Raw genomic sequence first — 26,841 nt, 5'->3', positions numbered from 1 at the left:
CATCTGGGGAGATTCAGGCCAGGCATCATCTGGGGAGATTCAGGCCAGGCATCATCTGGGGAGATTCAGGCCAGGCAGCATCTGGGGAGATTCAGGCCAGGCAGCATCTGGGGAGATTCAGGCCAGGCATCATCTGGGGAGAGTCAGGCCAGGCAGCATCTGGGGAGAGTCAGGCCAGGCATCATCTGTGGAGAGTCAGGCCAGGCAGCATCTGTGGAGAGTCAGGCCAGGCATCATCTGGGGAGATTCAGGCCAGGCAGCATCTGGGGAGAGTCAGGCCAGGCAGCATCTGGGGAGATTCAGGCCAGGCAGCATCTGGGGAGATTCAGGCCAGGCAGCATCTGTGGAGATTCAGGCCAGGCAGCATCTGGGGAGAGTCAGGCCAGGCAGCATCTGGGGAGATTCAGGCCAGGCAGCATCTGGGGAGAGTCAGGCCAGGCAGCATCTGTGGAGATTCAGGCCAGGCAGCATCTGGGGAGATTCAGGCCAGGCATCATCTGGGGAGAGTCAGGCCAGGCAGCATCTGGGGAGAGTCAGGCCAGGCATCATCTGGGGAGAGTCAGGCCAGGCAGCATCTGGGGAGATTCAGGCCAGGCAGCATCTGAGGAGAGGTTTGCAGAGCTAATCCATTGTATCTCGGTACAATGGAGCTACCCACATTGTCCATGTTGCAATCAATAGCTACCTACATTGTTGCTGCAAAATCTTCCAAAGGCAATGAAAATAGAAGCAGACCATTGCAGATGTCCTCTCCCAGGCAAACATCACCAAAGCAGAATTACACTGAGCTATTGAGCTGGCCACGTTGCTCGTCAACAGGCACCATCCCCGATTTTGTCATGGGAAGGGATCAGCAGGCAGTCTCAGAGAAAGATTTAAGAATGTGCTCAAGGTTTGCTTGAGGAAATGCAATATCCCCCCCTGAATCCTGAAAATCCCTCCTGAATCCTGAAAATCCCAGGCCCATTTCGAGGAAACTGGATTTAGGATTGAACTTTTCAAGAATTAATAACTTCATTCATGGTACTCTATTTAATTTCCACATTGCACTGGATACTTGGTTTTCAGGATTGTTTTTTTTTTTGGCTTCAGTGAAGATGCACTCTTAAGTTTTGTTCAATCTTTTCTCTACCATTTATTTATTTCTCAGTTAAAATTCCCTTGCTTCTGTTTGTAAGGGACCTGTATTTACCACTTGTGTGTCGGAAGGAACTGCAGATGCTGGTTTAAACCAAAGCTGGAGTAACTCAGCGGGACATGCAGCATCTCTGGCCAGAAGGAATGGGTGACGTTTCGGGTCAGACTTACCAATCCTTTTCCTTTTTACATAACTTGGGCAGAACAGTGTTGCAGCTGGTAGAGCTGCTGCCTCTCAGTGCCAGAGACCCGGGTTCGATCTGAGGGTGATGTCTATGGGGAGTTTCTAACCTCCTCCCTGTGTGAATGCGTGGGTTTCCTCCAGGTGCTCTGGTTTCCTCCCACATCCCAAAGACATGCAGGTTTGTAGGTTAATTGGCCTCTGTAAATTACCCCTGGTGTGTAGGGAGTGGGATATCATAGAACCAATGTGAACGGGATATCTATGGCCTGCATGGTATTGGTGGGCTGAACAAGGGCCTATTTCAATGCTGTATCTCTAAACTGAAACTCAAGCCATGGTGAATGAGCTCCAACAGTGGAACTGATTAGAGAATTCCAGAAATTAAACACGACAATAATATATATCGAAGCTGGGACTGTATTTAGCTCACTCAGGTGAAAATTGCTGGAGTAACTCAGCAGGTCAGGCAGCCTCTCAGGAGAACATAGATAGGGGACATTTCGGGTCAGGACTCATCTTCAGAACAAGGAGGGTTATACCATTCATCATGTGAAGCTGATGACACCCAGATGACTCTAGCATTGCACGTCAATAACCGGTAAAGCTGGAGTCTACCAAACCGTTTTAAACAAACATACAAGATAACTGCAGTTTGTGAAAGAGGAGAGATGAAAAAGGAGAGGATTAATGCCAAACTTAGGCCAAATAAGGAAAATTAAAATTATATGGCAATAACAGTGTGACTGAAAGTATTTTCTTTCGAAAACAAGCCAGCTATTTTTAGTAATAATAATCTTTATATTTATCATTTGTTTACTGAGAAAACAAAACACTGTATACAACTAGAGGAAACGACACATTACAACTAGGAACATGATGGTCAAATGTAACTTGTGTGACAATGTTTATTGACTGCTGAGCTCAATGAGGTATGGTACTGTTACACACAGAACAAACAGCATTTTGCTGTTGACCATTTTGTACATGTGCTACTCCAGAAGACAAATGCAGAAGAGAACACATGTAAACCACGTCGCTGAGATCAGTAGCCTGCTATTTCAACATCGGCTTGTGGGCCTGGCAGCACATCCCAAAACTGGAGCTAATATTTAGAAAAGTCAAACTCAAGGCTCGATGGATGCTACAATGAGAAAACAGTCTTAGTTAGGCCGCAGTAGTTGAGCAACGTGTTGTGTAATTGTACTTTACTCGGTCCTGAACTATATGATATAAGCAGTGCAAGTAAGGAGGCTCAATGAATTTCTGAAGATGCAAGCAGAGCAGAATTACTTTCTCCTGAGTCAAATTGCAGGCACTTCTGCTTGGTTATTTACATGCCCACTATCCACTGTCGGATCCCACTCTGTGGCTCAACATCTGTCAGAGCCCAAGTTAATGAATCTCTGTTCATCTCAGGTGAGCCAAAGGAAAAGCTGCTCTTGCTACCTCCATCCCATTGTGGTTAGAAGAGTAAAGCAGTGACATGGCTGGAAATTTCACTGCCTAAACCAGCAAGGATACAGGTTAACCTCAGGAATCTCACGCTCCAGTCCCTCTGGATACTGCCACAGCAATCGCACCAAAACTATCAACATGCACGGAACCGGCACGAACTCATCTCATCTCATCTCTGCACCCGCTTGTCATGGAGTCAACTTATTGCAACTTTAATATAACAGCAGAAGTTGGATGCAAACAAAAGAATTTGATGGTCGGTCTTTGGGCCCATCTAAGCCGTACTCTTGGAGTGCATCAACAAGTCTCTCTGCAGTCCAGCATCAATGTTTGCAGCGGCAGCTCTCCCTGGAAACGGGTCTGTGATTAGCGTCAGCTTATTAAAGACTCCACGGCCAAAATAGTCGGCGATGACCGAGAATCCATCCTTTGCACACTTCAACTGGGAAGCAAACACCAGAATGTTAGTTTTCTTATAAATAGATGGAGGCAAAACAATGTAGACAGATCTGTCAACCAACATTGAGGGTAAAGGCTCCACCAGTGTACTGTCAGATATCCTGGCAAATGCTGGTTGGAGTCTGACTGCTGCAAAGTGGGTTGGGATGCAACACCAGCACTAGGCTAGGAACGGAGCAGGAACCTAGGAAGCCAGAGTTCCCAAGCTTAATTACCAGAACCTGTTGCCTTGCACAGCTGGATGTTAGACAAGACCAACATCTGGATAAACTGCAACGATTCCCCTGGTCAAACCCCTCCCCGAACCCGATTCAAATATTCAGACCCGTTGCTTGCCCCCCCCACCTCACAATACAGATTTACTACCTGGAGATCTCAAAAAATGTTATCCCATAAACTGTTATCCCCTTCTTCTGAAGAAGGGTCTCGACCAAAAACATCACCGATTCCTTCACTCCATAGATGCTGCCTCACCTGATGAGTTTCTCCAGCATTTTGTCTACATCCCATTATAGCATGTCATCGTGTGTTTCATTCCTGCTCTCCACAAAATACATCCTTTCTTTTATGGCAAACATCAAGTGATACGCGTAGGAAGAAACTGCAGATGCTGATTTACACCGAAGATAGACACCAAATGCTGGAGTAACTCAGTGCGACAGGCCGCATCTGTGGCGAGAAAGAACGTGTGACGTTTCGGGTCGAGATCCTTCTTCAGACTTCGACCCGAAATGTCACCCATACAGAGATACTGCCTGTCCCGCTGAGTTACTCCAGCATTTTGGGTCAATCAATAGTATATGAGTTTTCAGATGGTAATTCAGACTGGATAGTCTGAAGAAGGGTCTTGACCGCAATGTCACCCATTCCTTCTCTCCAGAGATGCTCCCTGTCCCGCTGAGTTACTCCAGTATTTTGTGTCTATCTTCCATCAAGTGATACATTCCTCTTACCTGGTGCTGGAACTTGTCATGAAGATCCTGTTTCTGCTCCTGGGCTCGAATCATGTCCATGACTTTATGGTTTTCTGGCATGCAGGTCGGGCACTCTGTGTCATGTTCTGCGTAACTCTCAAAGCAATGCTGGTGGAAAGAATGGCCACACAGGAAGTGGACCGAGGGGAGTTCCAGGGGACTGTTGCACATGCTGCACTTGGATTTCTGGAAAGTTTTGGCACTGTGAATGCAGAAAGATAAAGCCAGTGACTCCCACATTCAGACAGAGTGTACTGCTGATAAAAACAAAAGCTTGAAGATTATATTGGGTTGCGTTTAAACAAAGTATGGGGAAAGGAAAAAAAAAAAACAGGACACGAGAGCAAGAGTGTACACAATCATTAGGTGTGCAAAAGCAGCGGAAAAGTGGAACTTTAATAGTTGGGGGGAGGGAAGCTGTAGATCACCAACAAATATCTCGAATTTAGACAAAAGTATATAGTCGGATTAATGCATAACAGTCAGCAAAACAGCAATGCTAAATATTAGGAAATACATTAAGGGCACATATTTTGAGATGTTTGAATCTATTTAACGCCAATTTTGATTTGGTCAGATGCTCCATCATATACAGTTGAATGAACAAATATTTTGCCTTAAACACTGGAAAGGATGCAATGTTCCACATCTTAAATTTTCATTTACCTGGTCTCGAGATCGTCAATCTCCTCTCGGATCTTCTTGGTTTCCTCTCGGTACTGTTTGATCCTTCGCTCGTCCTCTGCGATATGGTCACTCTCCTGCTGCAGTTTGTTAACGAGGTAATCCTTAATGACCGAGAGCGTGGCTGTGGAGTTATGAGCCAGTGTCTGCACAACTGCACAAAAAATAATGGGGGGGGGGGGGGGAATGTTTCAAACTAACGAACAGTCAAAACAGAATCTCTTGCACATGGGTGAAGCAGAATAGCTGGATGACGGCACGGTGACGCAGCGGTAAAGTTGCTACTTTGCAGTGCCAGGGACCCGGGTTTGATCTTGACTACGGGTGCTGTCTGAACGGAGTTTGTCCGTTCTCCCCGATCCTGCGTGTTTTCTCCGGGTGCTCCGGTTTCCTCCCACATTCCAAAGACGTACAGGTTTATAGGTTAAGTGGCTTCGGTAAAATTGTACATTGATCCTAGTGTGTGTAGGATAATGCTAGGGTACAAGGTGATCGCTGGACAGCACGGACTCGGTGGGCCGAAGGGCCTGTTTCCGCACTGTATCTCCAGACTAAACTAAAAAGCTCTATAAAATGAAGTAGAAGGTAGACAAAAATGCTGGAGAAACTCAGCGGGTGAGGCAGCATTTATGTCTACCTTCGACTTTTCCAGCATCTGCAGTTCTTTCTTAAACATATAAAATGAAGTAGATGCATTTCGAAGAAAAAAAAAAAAGATTATGAGAAAATTGCAGGGGGATTGGGTCCAGAGCCATTTCCATTGAGTCAGCAAAGCAGCAATAGGCTGAATTGCAACATCAAGCATTGTAGGTGTGAGAGCAGGTTGTGATAAGAGTTGTACTCAGCAGTAGGATAGAGACAGGTTGACTGAATGGACAATAATATGGAATTTAATGTGGGCAAGTGGAGAGAAGATTTACGAGGATGTTGCCAGGACTCGAGGGACTGAGTTAAAGGGGGGGGGGATAAGCAGGCTCAAACACTATTCCTTGGAGCTCAGGAGGATGAGGGGTGATCTGGAAGAGATGTACAAAATCATTCGAGAAATAGATTGGGTAAACGCAAAGAGTCTCTTGCCCAGAGCAGAGGAATCGAGTACCAGGTTTAAACTATACAGGAGAACTGGGTTTAAGGCGAGGGGGGAAAGATTTCATAGGAATCTGAGGGGTAACTTTTGTTTTTTACACAAAGGGTGGTGGGTGTATGGAACGAGCTACCGGAGGAGGTAGTTGACGCCGCTACTATTGCAGCTTTTAAGAAACATTTAGATAGGTACATGGATAGGACCGGTTTAGAAGAATGTGAGGTTTAGAGGAATAGATTAGACATGTTGGTTGGTGTGGGCATTGTTGAGCCGAAGGGCCTGTTTCCACATTGTATCATTCCATGTGTGATCAAGAAATCAAGAGGCATGTTATTATACAAATGTTAAGGTGCAGGGATCGCTGGTCAGTGCGGACTCGATGGGCAGAAAGGCCCGTTTCTGTGCTGTATCTCTCAATTAAAACCAAAACCCTTACCCAGCAAAGGGGGCATGAGGTTGTTCCTGTCAATGTGTCTCAGCACGCTCATGATGTATTCTTTACAATCCTCCTCCTTTCGAGCAAAATAGCCAAGCGCTTGTTCCCACAGGCAGGCTTCCTGCTCACCGTACCGCTCACAAGTCTCAATCACCTTGGCGTACTCGTTATTCTGCATGTGGTAGTGCATGATCTGCTGGTACCTGCAGCAGAGAATGGGCTTACAATGAGGAATGGAGAAGTGGTAAACTAACTAAAACACACACACACACACACACAAACAAACAATCGAGGTGTGTTTGGTAAAAGTAGGAAGCATCTTGGAAATGTAGCCACTACTAATATGCCGAAATAACACTGAAGACCCCCACAAGGCAAAGAGGCATTTCCCAGACTGTCTGCTTCACTGATGTTGTCAATGATTGATGGACAAATATTGGCCAGGATTCATGAATTAACTCCATTCATAGATCATCTAACCAAGATGTTATTTTCTAATCTAAAAGAACACATAAAAGAACACCTTTCACTGCTCTATTTAAGCCTACCACCCAGACTTTATACGCCCAAGCCTGCAGTAACATGGGAATCTACAAGGTGAGAGATGAAACAGCTGAACCATTCACTCATCTCCCAAGACCCCATCAGTCTCACTCTCCAGGGATTTGGTCTTTGGCCTCTTTCTTTAGCTCTTAAAACTGAACATCCTCTGGTCCTCCAATTCTTAGAACCCTTAGCATCCTTCCATTCTTGTCCCTTTCCATTCCACATTGCCTGCACCTCCCAGTATTCCCCCTCAAACCAACTCCACTTCTCTTCACTGTCACTGGTGGCCAAACAATTTGCTGCCAGATACTAAACTCTGGATTTTTCACACAAAACATACCAACGGCCACCCAAGAGCAGAAGATCGATTTGCTGAACACCTCCGCTCAGTCCACCTAAACCTACCTGATCTCCCGGTTGCTAAATACTTTAACTTCCCCCCACCCCCCCATTCCCACACTGGCCTTTCTTTCTGCAATTACTCCTGCATTTTGTCTACCCAAGAGCAGTGGCCTCTTGAATTCTTATTTATTATCCGTCTAAAACCCCCACAAATACTTGCTCCCAATCAGCATCTACCGACAATTGTACTGTATTAAAACAACGGAAAAATATTTCATAATAAATTAGATGTCAAATATTCAGAGTGAAGCAATTTCAATATTTACTCACAGTCGTCCTTGCTCATAAAGGTACAGCACACCATCTTTGAAATTGTGCATCTGACACAGTACCAGAGCCTTGTCAAAAACAGTTTTAAATAATCCACTCTTCAACAGGCTCATCGCATCTTCCTGCAGTTGTTTCTTTGCCTGATTAGGGAAGTGTAATGAAATCAATACCGAATAAAGCATGACATTTAATACAGAATAAGAATGATGGCAAACAGAAGCAACTTTACAAATGGTGTGCACGTCCAGGTACACTCTCCCCACCAACCGCATCATCCCTGGGACTGCTGCAATGATTCAAAACTGTACGTGGCAAGATTACAAAAATATTGCTGATGAACTGGGCCATGGTTGGCAACCAAGGAACCATCCACGTCAGCAATGATGGGACAAAGTTCATAAACACCAAATGAGGGGATAGAAAACAGGGCATGTCCCCAATCAATGGAAAGTTTCTACCTCCAGTTCCCAAGAAAATTGCTGGTAGAAATGTAAAGACCTCTTGGAAGTGTTTTTTGGGGATGCACTGAGGTGAAGTTGAGTATTTTTTGGGGAAGGAATCAAGAGCAACTTATGCTGTGCATGCGGGTACAAGGAGAAGAAAGATGAATAGAAGAATCGCATTCTTTGCCAGCAAACAACAAAGCGTGAATTTATATAAAGGGGAGCAGTTCTGACCTTGACATTCTCCTCATGGGCCCAGTCTTGCAGCCTGAGTTCAAGCAATGTGTCGTACACTCCCTGTGGAGAGTTGTCCTGCACCTGGATCATGTGCTCCAGAAACAACTTCAGCTCACGAGAGTTGTTGGCAAAAATTGGAATAAACTCCTCCGAATTTGCCTGCAATAAAATAAGAAAATGTAAGGCAAAGCGATTATACTAGACCCTTTAGAAAATAGATTTAGATTTACAAATATACTAAAATCGTTAGAAATTAGAAAAGGCCTCAGTGGGATTACAGTGACCAATTATGGACAGTACATTAGGAAGAACATCAAAATCTTGCAAGAATACAGATGAGATAAAAGACTGGGATTCTATGATTATGAAGTTTCCTAGGGATACTGAGTTGGATGAGGGATACTGAGTTGGATGATCAGCCATGATCATATTGAATGGCGGTGCAGGCTCGAAGGTCCGAATGGCCTACTCCTGCACCTAATTTCTATGTTTCTATGTAGCCTGGCACGAGAAGATTGGAAAAACTAGAGTTGTCTCTTAAGGCAGGAAAGGTTAGTGGGAATGAATACAAAGACTTAATACAGAGCTGTGGTATTTTCATAAGTATAAATAGGGAGAAATTGCTTCCACTGACATATATCTCAGCCACTTGAGAATTGCAAAAGAACCAGAGTAGATGGAAATATCATTTTTTCTCTTTACACAACGTTATGAATCAGAATACCTTCTCCGAAAGGACTGTGGAAGGAGATTCAATAGCAATTTTGAAAGAGATAAATTAATGTGCAAAGTAGAAAAAACATGCAGGGTTATCAGGAAAGAGCAGGGGACAGGGATTGATTATACATTTTAAAGATTTGCCTTGGGTACGAGGGGCCAAATGAACGAGTGCATGATAGTATAAAAACGATGGATGGTGAGAGGAGACAGTCAGTGCCTTACCTTATTCTCATATCTGCTGCCAGGTTCTCTCTCTGGCAGGGGCTCGTTGCTTGGTCGGTAGTCCGTGCAGAGAATCTTCAACAGCTCGGTGGTCTCATTTGGAACGTGATGCATCAGTGTTTTCCCATACTTCTTCATGTTCCTTTCTGCTTGGTCAAAGGGCAGTTTTCCAATGTAATGGAGGGCTTGTTGGTAGTTCTGCAGAATACAGGTAACAAATCCAACTGCGATTCAGATCTTCATGGAGATGAACACAGGGCACAAGGAAGGTGGAGCAACTCAGGATTTCAGATGCTAAGATATAATTTATCAATGCATAGATCGCAAATATGGAGTAATGAAAAGATGAAGAACCAGGTGGTGTTTATATATGCAGGAATTGATTAGGTGGATTTTTCAAGGGAACACAAAATAACATAATGTGTAGGAAGAAACTGCTAATGCTGGTTTATACCCAAGATAGGCACAAAGTGCTGGAATAACTCAGCGAGTCAGGCAGCATCTCTGGATATAAAGAGTGGGTGACAAAATAACATGGATGGATGTGAAGCAAGACTACCCAGTGTGGGGTGAATGCAGAATGATAAGAGTATATAGGCTAACCTAAAAGAAGCCTGGTAAGTGAAGAAATGGCAAATTAATACAGTAAACAGCCATAGGTTTATACCTCACAACTTGCAAAGCCCTAAAAGTTGTGTACATACTTCCTTCAGTACAATATTTTCAGAACTAATGTTTAGCTCCTGATTCCAACCCTGCACGAAAATACTTGACAGCCCTCCGGAGTTAACATAGTGCCCTACCTTTCATACAGAGATGAGTGAGACTATAAAAAACACTAAACACACCCGAAAGAACAGCCCAGCAAAAGTAAGCCCAGCTCAGCATCGTCTCATTCCAATGTTGGGCCTTAGATTAAACACACTGATTTTGGGAGACGACAGAAATAGCATCAAGGCATTGTGGAATTCCACAACAAAAATCACATTATTTCCCTTGAGCATTACAGGTGCACAACCTTTTATCCGAAAGCCTTGGGACCAGACACTTGTCGGATTTCGGACATTTTCGGATTTCAGAATGGAAGATTTTTAGCGTAGATTAGGTAGGTAGCGCGGGCGGCTTGAAAAGTCTGGAGCAGCTGCCTCCTCCCCGGAGACCGGGAGAATCATTGCATAAATGTTAGTCAGTTAGTTTGGAGGGATTTTATGTGGTGGTGGTGGTGTAGGGGTGAAGGGGGAAACTTTAATTCTTAGTCCCCTACCTACCTGGTCGGCGACTCCCAACCTCGCAGAGCTGGGGGCTCCGTCCGGCCGCGGGCCGCGCCGGTTGTAGCTCCGACCCCGGCAACTCTACCCCTGGCTGCGAGGCGCTCCAAATCCAGCGCGGCCCGCGGCCGGACGCCCCAGCGGGGTGCGGGCAATGCCTTACCGGGTCGCCGTGCGGCAAGCTCCGGAGCGCTGTGGCCGCCTTCTTCCAACATTCGCGGAGCGTCGCTGGATTTGGAGCCGCGGAGCTGGGGGCTCCGTCCGGCCGCGGGTGGCGCCGGTTGGAGCTCCGACCCCGGCAACTCTACCCCTGGCTGCGCGGCTCCAAATCCAGCGACGCTCCGCGATGTTGTGTGTCGGCGGCCACAGCGCTCCGGAGCTTGCCGCACGGCGACCCGGTAAGGCATTACCCGCACCCCGCTGGTGCGGAGCTGGGGCGTCCGGCCGCGGGCCGCGCTGGATTTGGAGCGCCTCGCAGCCAGGGGTAGAGTTGCCGGGGTCGGAGCTACAACCGGCCACAGCGCTGCGGAGCTTACTGCACAGCGACCCGGTAAGGCATTGACCGCTCCCCGCCTCTCCGACCAGGTAGGGGACTAAGAATTAAAGTTTACCCCTTCACCCCCCTTCACATAAAAGCCCTCCGAACTAACTAACATTTAAGCAATGATTTACAGATGTTTAAGCGTCTCCCGGTCTCCAGGGAGGAGGCAGCCGCTACAGTAGTACAGACCTGGGTTGACCGTGGGTCGTTTTGGGTCAGGTTTGGCGCCAAACGCGAGCTTTGGTGCGCAGACGACATCTGGAAAAAATGGCCGGTTTTCGGAGCTTTTCGGTTTCTGGAACACCGGATAAAAGGTTGTGCACCTGTAGTTATTAGTCAGTCAGCTTCAATTTCAGGAAAAGCAGCTAAATGTTCAGGAAGGGTTACCTTGATATCCTCCAGCTGGATTTTGAGGTACCACTCATGATGGAAGTGCTTATCGGCGAGATAGACGGCATGATTGAAGTAACCAGCTTGACGCAGGACTTTGATGGCGGTTTCAATGTCAAAATGCACCTCACTCTCACTGGTCTGTCATGAATGGAGATTCAGAAAAGATCAACCATTAAACCATTAAAGCAACCATTGCTTACTAAAATTATAACTTTTCACAACTGCTCAAAATAGTAGAAGACATTGCGTCCAAATATTCAAAATTCACATGATTCAGGATTCCTACATTACCAGGTCCATATATTTGGGAAATACAATAATTAAGTTATTAATGTTTTAACATTAATTAAATGTGCGAGAAGTGATGAGAATGCAAAGAGGCTTCATGAAGATATAGACCAGCTGAACGAGCGGACAACAACAGGGTAGAGAGAGCCTAATGTGGAAAAATATGCACACTGGTAGGAGGAGGAAAATGAAGAGAACTTTTACAATGTTGAGGGATCGGGAAGTGTTAACGTTCAAGTGAGGATTGATGCCCTTATATGCTAGTCACTGACAGTTAACATTTAGCTTCAGCTGGTGGTTAAAAACAAAAAATGGTATGTTGGCCTTGATATTAAAACAATCTGAGTACGAGATTAAATAAATTGTATTATAATTATACTGGACCTTGTTGAGATGAAGGTGGACAAAAATGCTGGAGAAACTCAACGTGTGCGGCAGCATCTATGGAGCGAAGGAAATAGGCAACGTTTCGGCCCAAAATGTTGCCTATTTCCTTCGCTCCATAGATGCTGCTGCACCCGCTGAGTTTCTCCAGCATTTTTGTCTACCTTCGATTTTCCAGCATCTGCAGTTCCTTCTTGAACAGTTGGTGAGATGAAACCTGGTTTACTATATTCATTTTCTGTCTCCTTACTTAAAAATAGATATATAAGGGAATGGTAATGAAGTTTTCCTGGACTAGTTCTTGTGGTAGTGGGTCTATAATGTGCTAAGCCCTAGACTGGTGCTTAAACCAACATACGTACAAGATTGCAACTTGATTTCATGAAATTCTGAGCATTTGAATGACACAATTAAGAGTAAATGGATTGCGAGATTCGGGCATGGGACGAGCAGGAATTGGGAAGGAGGAGGAGGAAGGGGCGATGGTTACCTTAATGAACTCCTCAAGTTTGGAGCTATCCTTCAGCTTGGTGTAACAGTTAAGGAGAAGAGTTGTGTGGTCCTCGTTGGCCAGTGACTGCCGGTGCAAGGCTTGCAGATACGCCGTTAGATTGTGGATTCGCTGTGCATCCAAAAACTTCCGTATCACATAGGATGGCTCCAACTTCCCTATAGTCCTGTGGACAATGAGAAGAGGTTTACTCTTTTTTGCAGGCAATCTGAAACATAGTAGGTTGCTCATAGCATATTAACGTTGCTTGTTCATATCCTAATAAAATGTGACTAATTGATGAAATATTTCCCCTTGAGGGCACAGGCAGAGTTGATTTATCTGAGTGGGGCCAAGGATGTGGTGAGGTGGAGCGGGAGGTGGTAGCCTCAAGTTAAGCAGGAAGAGTTAGAGCTGGGAACCATAGTGTACTCTTGGTCCAAAGGCTGAACTGGGAACATCATAGATCAAAACTGGGCAGACAGACTATTCCCACAAGCAAATTGGGACGCAGGTGATGAAATCTCACCAACCCAATGCTGCTAGAGCTGGAGTGCTTCTTCATATGTACTCTCTACCCTGTAGCAACTTAACCAAGGGATGACCTCCTCCTACATTCGTCACGTGATTTAATTTCAAAAGATAGCTTCCATCTACTGGCAACTCGCATTGAAGAGCATCAAAACCGGTTTTGATCTTGCCTGAATCTCACAATCGCTTTAGCAAGAACTACATGAAAGTATTCAGGATGTGCCCAGTGTTCATTTCAATCAAGGGGTCTTACTCATTTCGGTTCCAAAGGTTGTTTCTGACTGGGAGTTGCTTTAGCACAGAGAGTGGCGAATCTCTGGAACTCTCTGCCGCAGAAGGTAGTTGAGGCCAGTTCATTGGCTGTATTTAAGAGGGAGTTAGATGTGGCCCTTGTGGCTAAAGGGGAGAGAAGGCAGGTACAGGATACTGAGTTGGATGATCAGCCATGTTCATATTGAATGGCGGTGCAGGCTCGAAGGGACGAATGGCCTACTCCTGCACCTATTTTCTATGTTTCTAAGTAGTTTTGTGTCGACAATGGTTTAAATTTAAAGACGGTGACAAGGTGCTGCAGATCTACACCGTATTTGTGGATCACAAAGCAGCCCCCATCCTGCAAGGATTTGAAGAGTGCCGGATGATTCCCCAGAAAGCCCAGGCACGTACCGGATGTACTGCTGGATGGCCCCATCGTGATCCCCTTTGACGTACAGGTGGTCACCGTACTGTCGAAAGATCTCTGCCAATCCATCGTTATCCAGATGTTGGCTCTTTGCCAGGTTGATTGCCATAACAAACAGATTCTTCTTAAACAACATCTGTCAAACAGTAACGATTCATTATCAACTGTTACACATAAAAATTAATGAAAAAGTTGCAAGGTAGGTGAATGGATTTTAGGAGAAAGGAGACTTGATTAGTATGGGTGTCAGGGATAATGGGGAGAAGGCAGGAGATTGGGGTTGTGATGAAAGATAGATCAGCCAGGATTGAAAGGCAGAGTAAACTTGATCGGCCGAATGGCCTAATTCTGATCCTAGAACTTGTCAGTGTGAGATTCACGATCAGCAGAACATCAGAGGGGAATGGATGTGATTCTGTTTGAACACTACAATTTCCCATTATTCTCAATTACGTAATTTCAGTTACAGACATCCTCCAAGTATTTTATGCCCTTATGCTTTTTCAAAGAATTTCAAGCTTAACATCCTTGATAAAAGCGTTATGCATATCAGAGGCCTGGTTTAATAGCACAATCAACTCCGACAGTGCAACCCCCAAATGCTGGTGGATGTTGAGATGATAACATTTTGCTCATCATTTCTGTTTGCCTGCATACCACATGCATACTGTAACACAAGTACCTCCAGCTTTGTCTGTGTGTCCTTTTCCTGCAGGATACTGATCTTCCGATCACTAGACAGCACATAGAGGGAGCCCCACTCTGCCAGTACGTCGACAATGTCATCGAATGCTGCCGTGTACGCAATGAACTTATTGTCCAGGTCGTAGATGGTCAGTATCTGCTTCTCTGAAGACTGGCCATTACCAGAAACAAAATCTGTCCTGGAAAAGAAACGCTGGGCATTGTGAGACAGAAAGAGCAGTTTGGGATCCACGCCATCAAATAAACAGAGCAATTTCATTTTAAAAGAGCACTTTCAATTAAAATCACGCTTCCTATTCGTGTGTTACAAGCTCAAATGATAGATTGAGGCTTGAACCCATGCCCTTAGTTAATCCACTCCCTGAATGTGAGCATTGGTGGACATGGAAGCAATTATTCAGCAAAGATCATATTTTTAAAAAAGTATCCAGTCCAACAATAACCCCCAATATGAATACAAAACTACTTGCATACTTTGAAGATTTCTTGTCCTTTGAGACAATGATGAGATAGCCACGATACCAGTGAACAATCTGCTTCTGCCCCTCAAAGGCAAAGCAAGGCCCACGCTCATCAGGCTGGTAGAGATACACGCAGTCGTCCCCGGCAACTATCAGCTGGTTGTCCTGTGAAGGGTCGCACAGGGCAGAACAGTGCAGGCTGCAGCCATGGTTATCCAGCTCCATCGCAGGGAAATCTTTCACTGATACATTGTACGACTGAAAGTAAATGCAAAGACAGACCATGTAGCACTTGCTCTTCTACAATAATTTCAAAACCTCAACAAAATAATTTTATAGACAAATATTTGCATTATAGGAAATGTAGCAGTTGATTATGGGCTATGGGGAGAAGGCAGGAGAATGGGGTTGAAAGGGCAAGATAGATCAGCCATGATTGAATGGCAGAGTAGATTTGATGGGCCGAGTAGCCTAATTCTGCTCCTAGAACTAATGAAACCAAACTGTCAGTGTGAGATTCAGGATCAGCAGAACAGAGGGATATGGATGTGCTTCAGATTGATTTCTACAGAACAACATCCACAAGCTGCAAACTGATGACTGTTCACTCCTGATGAGCACCTGGTGGGAAATACAATACAGGTGCACAACCTTTTATCCGGTGTTCCGGAAACCGAAAAACTCTGAAAACCGGCCATTTTTTCCAGATGCCGTCTGCGCACCAAAGCTCGCGTTTGGCGCCAAACCTGACCCGAAACGACCCACGGTCAACCCAGGTCTGTACTACTGTAGCGGCTGCCTCCTCCCTGGAGACCGGGAGACGCTTAAACATCTGTAAATCATTGCTTAAATGTTAGTCAGTTAGTTTGGAGGGCTTTTATGTGAAGGGGGGGTGAAGGGGTAAACTTTAATTCTTAGTCCCCTACCTGGTCGGAGAGGCGGGGAGCGGTCAATGCCTTACCGGGTCGCCGTGCAGTAAGCTCCGCAGCGCTGTGGCCGGTGGGGCAGCGGGCGGCGCCGGTTGTAGCTCCGACCCCGGCAACTCTACCCCTGGCTGCGAGGCGCTCCAAATCCAGCGCGGCCCGCGGCCGGACGCCCCAGCTCCGCGAATGTCGGGAGTCGGCGGCGTCGCAGCGCTGGGATACCAGCGGGGAGCGGGCAATGCCTTACCGGGTCGCCGTGCGGCAAGCTCCGGAGCGCTGTGGCCGCCGACCCAACGTTCGCGGAGCGTCGCTGGATTTGGAGCCGCGCAGCCAGGGGTAGAGTTGCCGGGGTCGGAGCTCCAACCGGCGCCGCCCGCGGCCGGACGAAGCCCCCAGCTCCGCGAGGTTGGGAGTCGCCGACCAGGTAGGGGACTAAGAATTAAAGTTTCCCCCTTCACCCCTACTCCACCACCACCACATAAAATCCCTCCAAACTAACTGACTAACATTTATGCAATGATTCTCCGGGGAGGAGGCAGCTGCTCCAGACTTTTCAAGCCGCCCGCGCTACCTACCTAATCTACGCTAAAAATCTTCCATTCGGAAATCCGAAAATGTCCGAAATCCGACAAGTGTCTGGTCCCAAGGCTTTCGGATAAAAGGTTGTGCACCTGTAGCAGCACAGCAGTGTCTGATCTGTCACACAAGATCATTCCAGTGAAGATAAGACACAAAATGCTGGAATAACTCGGGTAGCATCTCTGGAGAGAAGGAATGGGTGACGTTTCGGGTCGTGACCCTTCTTCAGATTGTGAGTCAGGGGCGAGGGGAGAGGTCTTTCCAGTAATGTGGCCGAGGTAAATACTCGGCACAGAGACACCAATGAGCTCTTTGAAAGTCTGGTGATACCAATACCACATTAATGTTCTGGTGAACCTGACAAAAAAAATGGATCAATCTAAACCTGAATTCTTCCATGCCACATAATACATTTGTTAATTCATTCACCAATTTACATGTCAGTTCTTCCCATGGCACACAGTCATTTTGTTTGCATATATCTTACCAACCCATAGACCAGACTCAAGTAGGATGATTGAAAACAGTTTCAATTGAGCTCTGACGTGTGGTGAAGTAAGAGGAAGGGACGCTCATATACAGCAATATAAACAGCAAATGCATTATTCTACATTTTTCATCTACACAACTGAAACAAACCAAATCTGACCTACCTTTACATTTTCTGTAGTAACCACAAACAGATGGGTCTGTTTACCAGACTGTTGGAACCCCAGGCCAGTGATGGGATAAGTTCCTTCTGCTATAACGTCAGTCTTGCTGTGCCTGTCACGGGTGATGTCTCCTTTTTTCAGGACAACACTACCATCGGTGAATCCTGCAGAAAACAGAGTGGCAAAAATAAACAGCATCCATCTTTTCCCTAAATGCATCTATTTGGATTTGAGCAATAATGATTCATATTGATCTTAAACCCAAATATCAATCAGTTTGGCCAAATGGTCTGTTTAAGTGTGTAGGAAGGAACTGCAGATGCTGGTTTACACCAAAGAGAGACACAAAATGCTGGAGTAACTCAACAAGTCAGGCACCATCTCTGCAAAGACGGAATAGGTGATTTTTTGGGTCAAGATCCTTCTTTAGACAGAGAGTCAGGGGAGAGGAAAACTAGAAATATGGAAGAGCAAGGTGTGAAAATATTTGGGTGTTGTACATATATGTTATATTATGTAATAAGAACACATTGTGGCTTTAGAAAAGGCAAACCGAAAGACATTTTCAAATTTGTAAGTGATATTGGTGGATAATGACAAGTGATGCCGGTGAGCAGATGGACTCATGTAATACAGAACGTCACAGGCCAGTGTTAATTAGATGGCCTGGGCACAATAGGTCAATTCTGTTTCTGGTTATATTAATTACCAATTGCCATGTGGTTGAGGTTTTCATGGACAGTGAGACATGAGACTTCTGTGGGCTTATTTCCTGGAATAGCGGAAAAGATCCTGGTGCACAGAGGATTTCCACTGCCATCTCGCTTCTCCAGATTCCAGACCTTTACCTGCAGGGTAAAGAAACATAAAATAAAACAGATGCAAGAACTACTGGTTTAATTGGCCAAATTATTAGTTTACAGCTCTAATTGGAAACCTTTATAAATTCAAATTGTTTTGAAGAACATGAGCTCGCAAAGTACAAATACCATGAATCCGACTGTTACGACACATCTGCACGTTTCACTTAGAACGACACATCTGCATGTTCCACTTAGAACGACACATCTGCATGTTCCACTTAGAACGACACATCTGCATATTACAATTAGAACTACACATCAAGAGTGTCCTCAGCCATTTAGGGTGAATTTGACAACTCAATTTGACAACTCAATTTCAGCCTGAGCTAATGCTTTGACTCCACATCCTAGAGAACTAAGAATGATTATAAACTTAATGTTAAACTTCCACCTTTCCACAGCCTATCTGCTTTTGAAACCCTTATCCATCAATCTTCCGACATGTCCAGATTCTCCCATTACAAAGTTTTAATGATCGACATATCCGTACATTTAATTTATCTTAGACTACAATCCGTTACCCTTTCGTCTTGCACAGTGGTCAAAGCCAAACATCCCAATCGCTATAATCTCCTCATTTTTAACTACCCGTTTCTAAACTCTGCCTCACTGAATTCATCTTGGAAAAAAAGAAGAAACAGCAATTTTAAAAAGACACCACACAACAGTAGGTTACACAAAAAAGCTGGAGAAACTCAGCGGGTGCAACAGCATCTATGGAGCGAAGGAAATAGGCAACGTTTCGGCCCGAAACGTTGCCTATTTCCTTCGCTCCATAGATGCTGCTGCACCCGCTGAGTTTCTCCAGCTTTTTTGTGTAACCTTCGATTCTCCAGCATCTGCAGTTCCCTCTTAAACACCACACAACAGTAAATTGGTACAGTAAGTTGGTCCCTGGTGAGATAGGAGTTTACAGTCCTAATGGCCTCTGGGAAGAAACTTCTTCTCATCCTCTCTGTTTTCACAGCATGGCAACAGAGGCATTTGTATTGTCTTTCTGCTGACTGGTTAGCACGCAACAAAAAGCTTTTCACTTTACCCCTGTGCACGTGACAATAAACTAAACTGAACAATAAGGCAGCAAAACCTGATATTTCCTCACCTTGTGAACAACAGATCCATGTTTAGCAGCCAATCGTCTCGAGGGCAATTAGGAATAGACATTAAATGCTGGGCTTACCAATAACACCCACAATTTCAAAAATAGAATATTGGAAGAGGGCAAATTGAAAGGTGCAACAGAAAATGGTATAGGCTATATTTTAAATTGTTTATCAATAGTTTACTGTGAGGTACATTGAACCATTGTTTCATTTCCTTTACTCAATTACTATTTTGAAACATGCTTATATTACTTTCAATATTACTTTCACAGGAGTGAGCCATTCAGTGCCAGCCTTGTTGGCTAACAAGGTTTAAGTTACTTACCAGAGGGTTAATTCCTGGTTCATCCTCTCCCACGGACACAAGAATACTGTGCTGTTTAAGTTGAAACAAATGTGTAACTCGGAGTTTATAAGCCTGGAAGGAACTGAATTGCAAAGTCCGTGTCAGGAACCAAATATTCCCTTCGATATGTATTCTAATGTTAAGAAAGTTAATGTTAATTATTTGTCTGAATTTGTCTCAAGAGCATTTGTGATTTTTGAATAGAAACATAGAAATTAGGTGCAGGAGTAGGCCATTCGGCCCAACGAGCCTGCAATTTTAATGGACACAGGAAAATGGCTATCATCCAAACTGGTCCAAACTGCACCTGCCTTATGCACATACCAATTGAAATCACTGCTATTAAAACCCAAATCTAACTCCCTTTAAATATAGCCAATGAAATGGCCTCATATAGCAGACTGAGTGGGTCGAGCATTAATGTTGAAGCAAAGATGGAGTGACACATGTTATTTTTGGAGGGATGGTGTTGAAAGCATGGGAGAAGCACAAAAAGTACTGGGATAACTCAGCGGGTCAGGCAACTTGTGTAGGAAAGAACTGCGGCTGCTGGGTTAAATCAAAGGTAGACCCAAAATACTGAAGTAACTGAAGAGTAACTGAAGAAGGGGACGGGGAGACTGGCTGAAGGGGCCTGCAGGGTGGGCGTCTCTGAAGGATATCTCCCAGCACCAGGCTGCCTCGGCCACTCGTGCAGACGCTGAAGGCCGCGTCCCCCGGGCAGCGGAACTCCCGCTCCGGGACCGGGACCGGCGGCGCCGACAGCGGCTCCTTCAGCAGCTCCTTGTCGAAAAACACGAAGCGCCTCCATTGAAGAAAAGCCGCCATCTTGCCCCGTCACATGACCGGCGCACGTGACCAGTCCCGGCGCTGTGTCACATGTTATCGCCTCTTAAAGGGGCCGCGCCCCCTACAGGTGTACCTGCAGGTGTCAACAAGTGTGGAACAGCATTGTTTGTCCATTCGTGGACAGAGATGACCCGGTTCCCGCAAGAAGTTAGGGAAATTTGACGCCAGGGAGAGGAATATAGGGGCATGGTGACGGTTCGGATGATTCCTGGGATGTCAGGACTGTCTTATGAAGAAAGACTGGATAGACTTGGTTTATACTCTCTAGAATTTAGAAGATTGAGAGGGGGATCTTATAGAAACTTACAAAATTCTTAAGGGGTTGGGCAGGCTAGATGCAGGAAGATTCCGATGTTAGGGAAGTCCAGGACAAGGGGTCACAGTTTAAGGATAAAGGGGGAAATCCTTTAAAACCGAGATGAGAAGAACTTTTTTCACGCAGAGAGTGGTGAATCTCTGGAACTCTCTGCCACCGAGGGTAGTTGAGGCCAGTTCATTGGCTATATTTAAGAGGGAGTTAGATGTGGCCCTTGTGGCTAAGGGGGATCAGGGGGTATGGGGAGAAGGCAGGTACGGGATACTGAGTTGGATGATCAGCCATGGTCATATTGAATGGCGGTGCAGGGGCGAAGGGCCGAATGGCTGCTCTACTCCTGCACAGCCGGTGTTTCTATCTATGGGGGACGGGGGAGCTGGGCCCCTCTTCCCATCAGAACTGCCCCTCTTCCCAGCAGAACTGCCCCCCCCCCTCTTACCATCAGGGAGGCCCCCTCTTCCTGCAGAAGGCTGCCCCCCCCCCGGGGACGGGGAACTGGGGAGCCCTCCCATCCCCCCCTCAGGCTGCCCCCCCCCCCTCCCATCAGAACTGTTCCCCCCTCTTCCCATCAGAACTGCCCCCCTCCATCAACTCCTTTAAGTCGAGACTTAAAACTCATCTTTACGCTCAAGCCTTTCTTGACGTCCTCTGAGTGAGGGCTATATGTATGTATTTATGTATGTGCTTAATCTATGAACCACTGTTGTATAACGTTAGTACCTTCACCAATGTAAAGCACTTTGGTCAACGAGAGTTGTTTTTTAAATGTGCTATAGAAATAAAAGTGACTTGACTTGACCTGGCCAGGACATAGACACAGTGCTGCAGTGGGTCAGGCAGAATCTCTGGAGAAAGGGAAAGGAAAATAAAAGTCTGAAGGGTCTCGACACAAAACATCACCTATTCCTTTTCTGCAGAGATGCTGCCTGACCCACTGAGTTACTCCAGCTATTTGTATCTATCTTCTGATGTTCATAAGTTCTAGGAGCAGAATTAGGCCATTTGGCCAATCATGTCTACTCCACCATTCAATTGTGACTGACCTATCTTTCCCTCTCAACCCCATTTTCCCACCTTCTCTCCATAACCTGACACCCCTACTAATCCAGAAACTATCTCTGCCTTAAAAATATCCACTGACTTAGCCTCTCACAAACTGCTGTGGCAAAGAATTCTGGGGTTATGGGGAGAAGTCAGGGGCTAGGGAAACGAGATATGAATTGGCCCATTGTTGGCTGGGGACGAATTGATAACGGGGATACAAATGGGGAAAGTGGCAAGTGGACTTGGGTGGGAAGGATAGGGAATACAAGGACTAGGGAAGTTACAGAAATCACACATTCATGGGAATCCTGGAAACCTGCCCAGAAACCAACTTAAACGTTAATTCTAGGATTTAGGCACATTAAATGGATATTCTTGGCCATAGGGTAGCAGAGGGCAATGCCAAATTGCACTCTTTCGGATATCTCTTTCGAATGAAATATTAGTTAGATGTGGCCCTTTGTGCAGGCTCGGGGATCAGGGGGTATGGAGAGAATGCAGGTACGGTATACTGAGTTGGATGATCAGCCATGATCATATTGAATGGCGGTGCAGGCTCGAAGGGCCGAATGGCCTCCTCCTGCACCTAATTTCTATGTTTCTATCTATGTTTCTAGAACTGCCCCCCCTCTTCCCATCAGAACTGCCCCTCTTCCCATCAGAACTGCCCCCCCCCCCCTTCTTCCCATCAGAACTGCCCCCCCCTCTCTTCCCATCAGAACTCCCCCCCCCCTCTCTCAGAACCCCCCAGAACTGCCCCCCCCCCTCTTCCCATCAGAACTCCCCTCCCCCTCTTCCCATCAGAACTGCCCCCCCTCTTACCATCAGAACTGGCCCCCCCTTCCCATCAGAACTGCCCCCCTCTTCCCATCAGAACTGCCCCCCTCTTCCCATCAGAACTGCTCCCCTCTTCCCATCAGAACTGCCCCCCTCCATCAACTCCTTTAAGTCAAGACTTAAAACTCATCTTTACGCTCAAGCCTTTCTTGACGTCCTCTGAGTGAGGGCTATATGTATGTATGTGCTTAATCTATGAACCACTGTTGTATAACGTTAGTACCTTCACCAATGTAAAGTACTTTGGTCAACGAGAGTTGTTTTTTAAATGTGCTATAGAAATAAAAGTGACTTGACTTGACCTGCCCAGGACATAGACACAGTGCTGCAGTGGGTCAGGCAGAATCTCTGGAGAAAGGGAAAGGAAAATAAAAGTCTGAAGGGTCTCGACCCAAAACATCACCTATTCCTTTTCTGCAGAGATGCTGCCTGACCCACTGAGTTACTCCAGCTATTTGTATCTATCTTCTGATGTTCATAAGTTCTAGGAGCAGAATTAGGCCATTTGGCCAATCATGTCTACTCCACCATTCAATTGTGACTGATCTACCTTTCCCTCTCAACCCCATTTTCCCACCTTCTCTCCATAACCTGACACCCCTACTAATCCAGAAACTATCTCTGCCTTAAAAATATCCACTGACTTAGCCTCCACAACCTTCTGTGGCAAAGAATTCTGGGGTTATGGGGAGAAGTCAGGGGCGAGGGAAACGAGATATGAATTGGCCCATTGTTGGCTGGGGACGAATTGATAACGAAGGGATACAAATGGGGAAAGTGGCAAGTGGACTTGGGTGGGAAGGATAGGGAATACAAGGACTACTTGAAGTTAGAGAAATCAATATTCATGCCACTGGGTTGTAACCTGCCCAGAAAACAACTTAAACGTTAATTCTAGGATAGGCACATTAAACCTACATATTCCTGGCCATAGGCTAGCAGCCAGTGCAATGCCAAAAGGATGCACTCTTTCGGATCCTCTCTTTCGAATGAAATATTAATCCCGGATTCTACCCGCTCTCTCAAATCGGTGCAAAATATATGGGGTTTTACCATCAGAGTATCATAAATACTTAGCAGATTAAACAGCATCTCTGGATCTTCCATCAACCATGTGGCTTTTGAACAATAAACTATTGACGTCTGTAGTTGCACTAAGGACTGGACTTTTATGCACAAGTATTGAGTCATTAATTTGTTTGTTTGGTTATAAGTTATCTATGAATATTGTGTTCAAAGGCCTGCAAGTAAGAATTTCATTACATTATGTCAGTACATATGACAATGAAACACACTTGCTTCTCGAGAGTTAGCGTATTGTCAACGGCCTTTTTCTGAAGAAATGTTGCCTGATCTCTTGTGAATGGATATTTCCAACGCTTACTCTTTTTATATCCGATTTCCAGTATCTGCATTCTGATTTTCAATAATGGATGAATTATCCATCATGCCCATCCTACATTTATATGAATTTCATAATAACCTAGGCGTTGTCACAGCTGCAACTCATTGGAGCTTGCCGCGCATAATTTGGCTTTCATATCTCTTACAGCGTCATTATGTGGGAAGGTTGGAAAGCACAGGCTACATCTACAGGGTGTTTAGAAGTGAAAGAGGGAACCTAATTGAAACTCACAAAAGGATCTTAACAGAGTGAATGTCAAAATATGTTCTCCTTTGGGAGAATGTGTGTCACAAATATGTGACCCCGGGTTTACTTTGGACTTCAGAGATACAGCAGCAAGAGTCTGCACCGACCAGCAATCATTCTACACACCAGCACTATCCTACATATTAGGAAACATTTTTTAAATGTAGCCGTAGCCAATTAATCTATAAACCTGTAAGTCTTTGGAGTGTGCGAAGATACTAGCGCACAGGGAGAACGTACACTCCGTGGACGGCACCTGAAGTGAGGATCAAACCAAGGTCTCTGGCGCTGTAAGGCAGCAACTCTACCATTGCAGGTGGACACAAAATGCTGAAGTTATTCAGCGGGATAGGCAGCATCTCTGGAGAGAAGGAATGGGTGACGTTTCGGGTTGAGACCCTTCCTCAGACTCCAACTCTACCATTGCACTGCCCCTGGTTCCACAAAGTGAATTCTTCCTCAAAAGGTTGTGCATCTTCAGGACTCTCTTCCTGTATGGCAGAGAAAGTCTTGGCACAGAGTTATGTAAGTAATAAAGGGGATGAACTCATTTATGCATGAATACAGCAATGCCTAGTTGTGGTTACACTCAAACCAGCAATGATCTGATTAAATGATGGATCAGGACTATTCCTAGTTAACAAATTCAGAGGGCACATTGCTAGCAAGTGCGTCTTTTGGTTTGGATGGTTTACTTAAGCAAATGATACTTGCTGTTTAATTGAACTTTTCAACTCATTATCCCATTTCAGATGATTATAGCTTCAAACCCTGGTCCTCCAAACCTGAAGATTTTAAATTGAACCCTATTTGAATGAGATGTTAAATCACAACTTCATCTGGTTGATTGGATGGACATAAAATATGATGCACTGACAAGGATTCTACTAAACAAGGTCTTAGAAACATAGAACATAGAAATTAGGTGCAGGAGTAGGCCATTCGGCCCTTCGAGCCTGCACCGCCATTCAATATGATCATGGCTGATCATCCAACTCAGTATTCCATACCTGCCTTCTCTCCATACCCCCTAATCCCCAAAACCTGCCAAGACATCTAACTCCCTCTTAAATATAGCCCTATTGGCCTCAATGTGGCAGAGAGTTAAGATCACAACTTTCATCTGGTTGATTGGATTGGGACTAAAAACAATCTTCCTGCATGATGCTATAAGATCCCCTCTCAATCTCCTAAATTCTAGAGAGTATAAACCAAGTCTATCCAGTCTTTCTTCTTAAGACAGTCCTGACATCCCAGGAATCAGTCTGGTGAACCGTCTCTGCACACCCTCTATGTCTTCTTCTTCTCTTTCTTGCGTATGGCGTGCACAGCCTAAAGTTGTAGGACAACTTGTTCTATTTGATTTTGCACGCCGGGTTAATTGCATTAATCGAAACGGAGCGGACCACGTGAAGGTTGCAATCTCCCACCCCATAAACAAGGTGAAATCCTTTCAGTTGATTGGTATGATAGGGCTTCAATGATGATTTGGATCATAACATTTTATAATTGTTATATGTAATCATTTCAGGAATTAATGGCCATTACACAGACTAGCAGACAGGAGGCTCCATTTTCTGAAAGGCAGCAGTTAATATGATAACTCGTGTGATTGCAACTAACTGGTGAGAACCAACTATTTCAGTTAGTTTGATTTTATGATTTGTCATGGCAGAATGCAAAGTTCTGCTCCCTCTGCATGATCAATTCTCCATTATATCAATCTTCAGAACTCATGAGTATTTAAAATGAGCAATCTTGTTGCAAATGTTCTATGCATTGTGATAGCACAGAGGACAAGTGATTTATACTTGTCAGCAGCAGCTCGAGTTGATTTGTAGATGACTATCAGATTGAAATTTGTAGATCAGTAACTATTGGAACGTCTTGCTTCCTGTGAATTGCACTATTTTAGCTTAGGTTCGGTTACATGATAACCTTTAGCTGCCGAAATGTTCAGCTCAACAACTTCAAAGTTTTAAAACACAAAGTAAACCAACACTGCAAGTTTAAACTAAAGCCTTTATTGCTGGAACTTTCAGATGCATGTTACCTATTAAATCTATGCAAGGATATACTGTTCCCAGCAGTTAACAATCTGCACATCAAGTGCTATCTGGCCTCCACTGAATTACTAATAATGCAGGCAGATCAAACTGAGGCCTTCTGCTGCATCTGATATTTTGAACGTGGCATTGCGGATTGAACCAATTCTTTGTGGCTGGATGAAAAACAAAACAACAGTATTTGCAGATTTCAAACGTTTTAGGAAAGCTTTGCATTTAAATTACTCTGCACTTCAGCAGACAAAGTAGTTATAATATCTGTGAGTCAGCCATGTTGTTCAACTCTAAATCAGATGGCAATATGTCCTTAATCACTTTTGCCTTCAGTCACCAAACACCTGATGGTATCACCTGGTCCTTCAGCCACAAATTGATTTAACGCATTTTTGTTTGCAACTGAGAAGACTGGCTATTGTTTGGGTAGCAGGCAATTAGAAATACAATCCAAGATCTTTGGGGTTAGGTAATCAAGGTAGTTCCGAAGTAGTTGAAAAATACCTGGAAAGTGAGTCAAGTCAAAAAACACGTCAATAACACGTGCCCACGTTAGGTTTTCTTAATGGGCAAGAGTTGGCACTGAAGCCCAAACTATTAACAACGGTAATAAATAAGAAA

At 45.0% G+C, this 26,841-nt stretch overlaps 1 protein-coding gene across 1 annotated transcript; it reads right to left on the bottom strand.

The window, feature by feature from the left end:
- Positions 1 to 1,724: 1,724 nt before the first annotated feature.
- On the bottom strand, positions 1,725 to 20,318 carry vps11 (VPS11 core subunit of CORVET and HOPS complexes). The gene is made up of 16 exons (XM_055660580.1): positions 20,126 to 20,318; positions 19,443 to 19,591; positions 17,861 to 17,999; positions 17,152 to 17,315; positions 15,010 to 15,254; positions 14,513 to 14,714; positions 13,815 to 13,966; positions 12,618 to 12,804; positions 11,450 to 11,593; positions 9,254 to 9,451; positions 8,309 to 8,470; positions 7,632 to 7,771; positions 6,414 to 6,616; positions 4,876 to 5,047; positions 4,189 to 4,411; positions 1,725 to 3,218 (listed from the first exon to the last, which is right to left on the bottom strand). Exons 1-16 carry the CDS (start codon positions 20,289 to 20,291, stop codon positions 3,051 to 3,053), a joined length of 2,814 nt encoding a protein of 937 aa, XP_055516555.1. The 5' UTR covers positions 20,292 to 20,318; the 3' UTR covers positions 1,725 to 3,050.
- Positions 20,319 to 26,841: the final 6,523 nt, after the last annotated feature.

Source organism: Leucoraja erinacea, chromosome 32, assembly GCF_028641065.1.
Source record: "Leucoraja erinacea ecotype New England chromosome 32, Leri_hhj_1, whole genome shotgun sequence".
NCBI classification, from domain to species: Eukaryota; Metazoa; Chordata; class Chondrichthyes; order Rajiformes; family Rajidae; genus Leucoraja; species Leucoraja erinaceus.
Note: the sequence above shows the minus strand (reverse complement) of the source record. Positions and strands in the feature narration are given on the sequence as shown.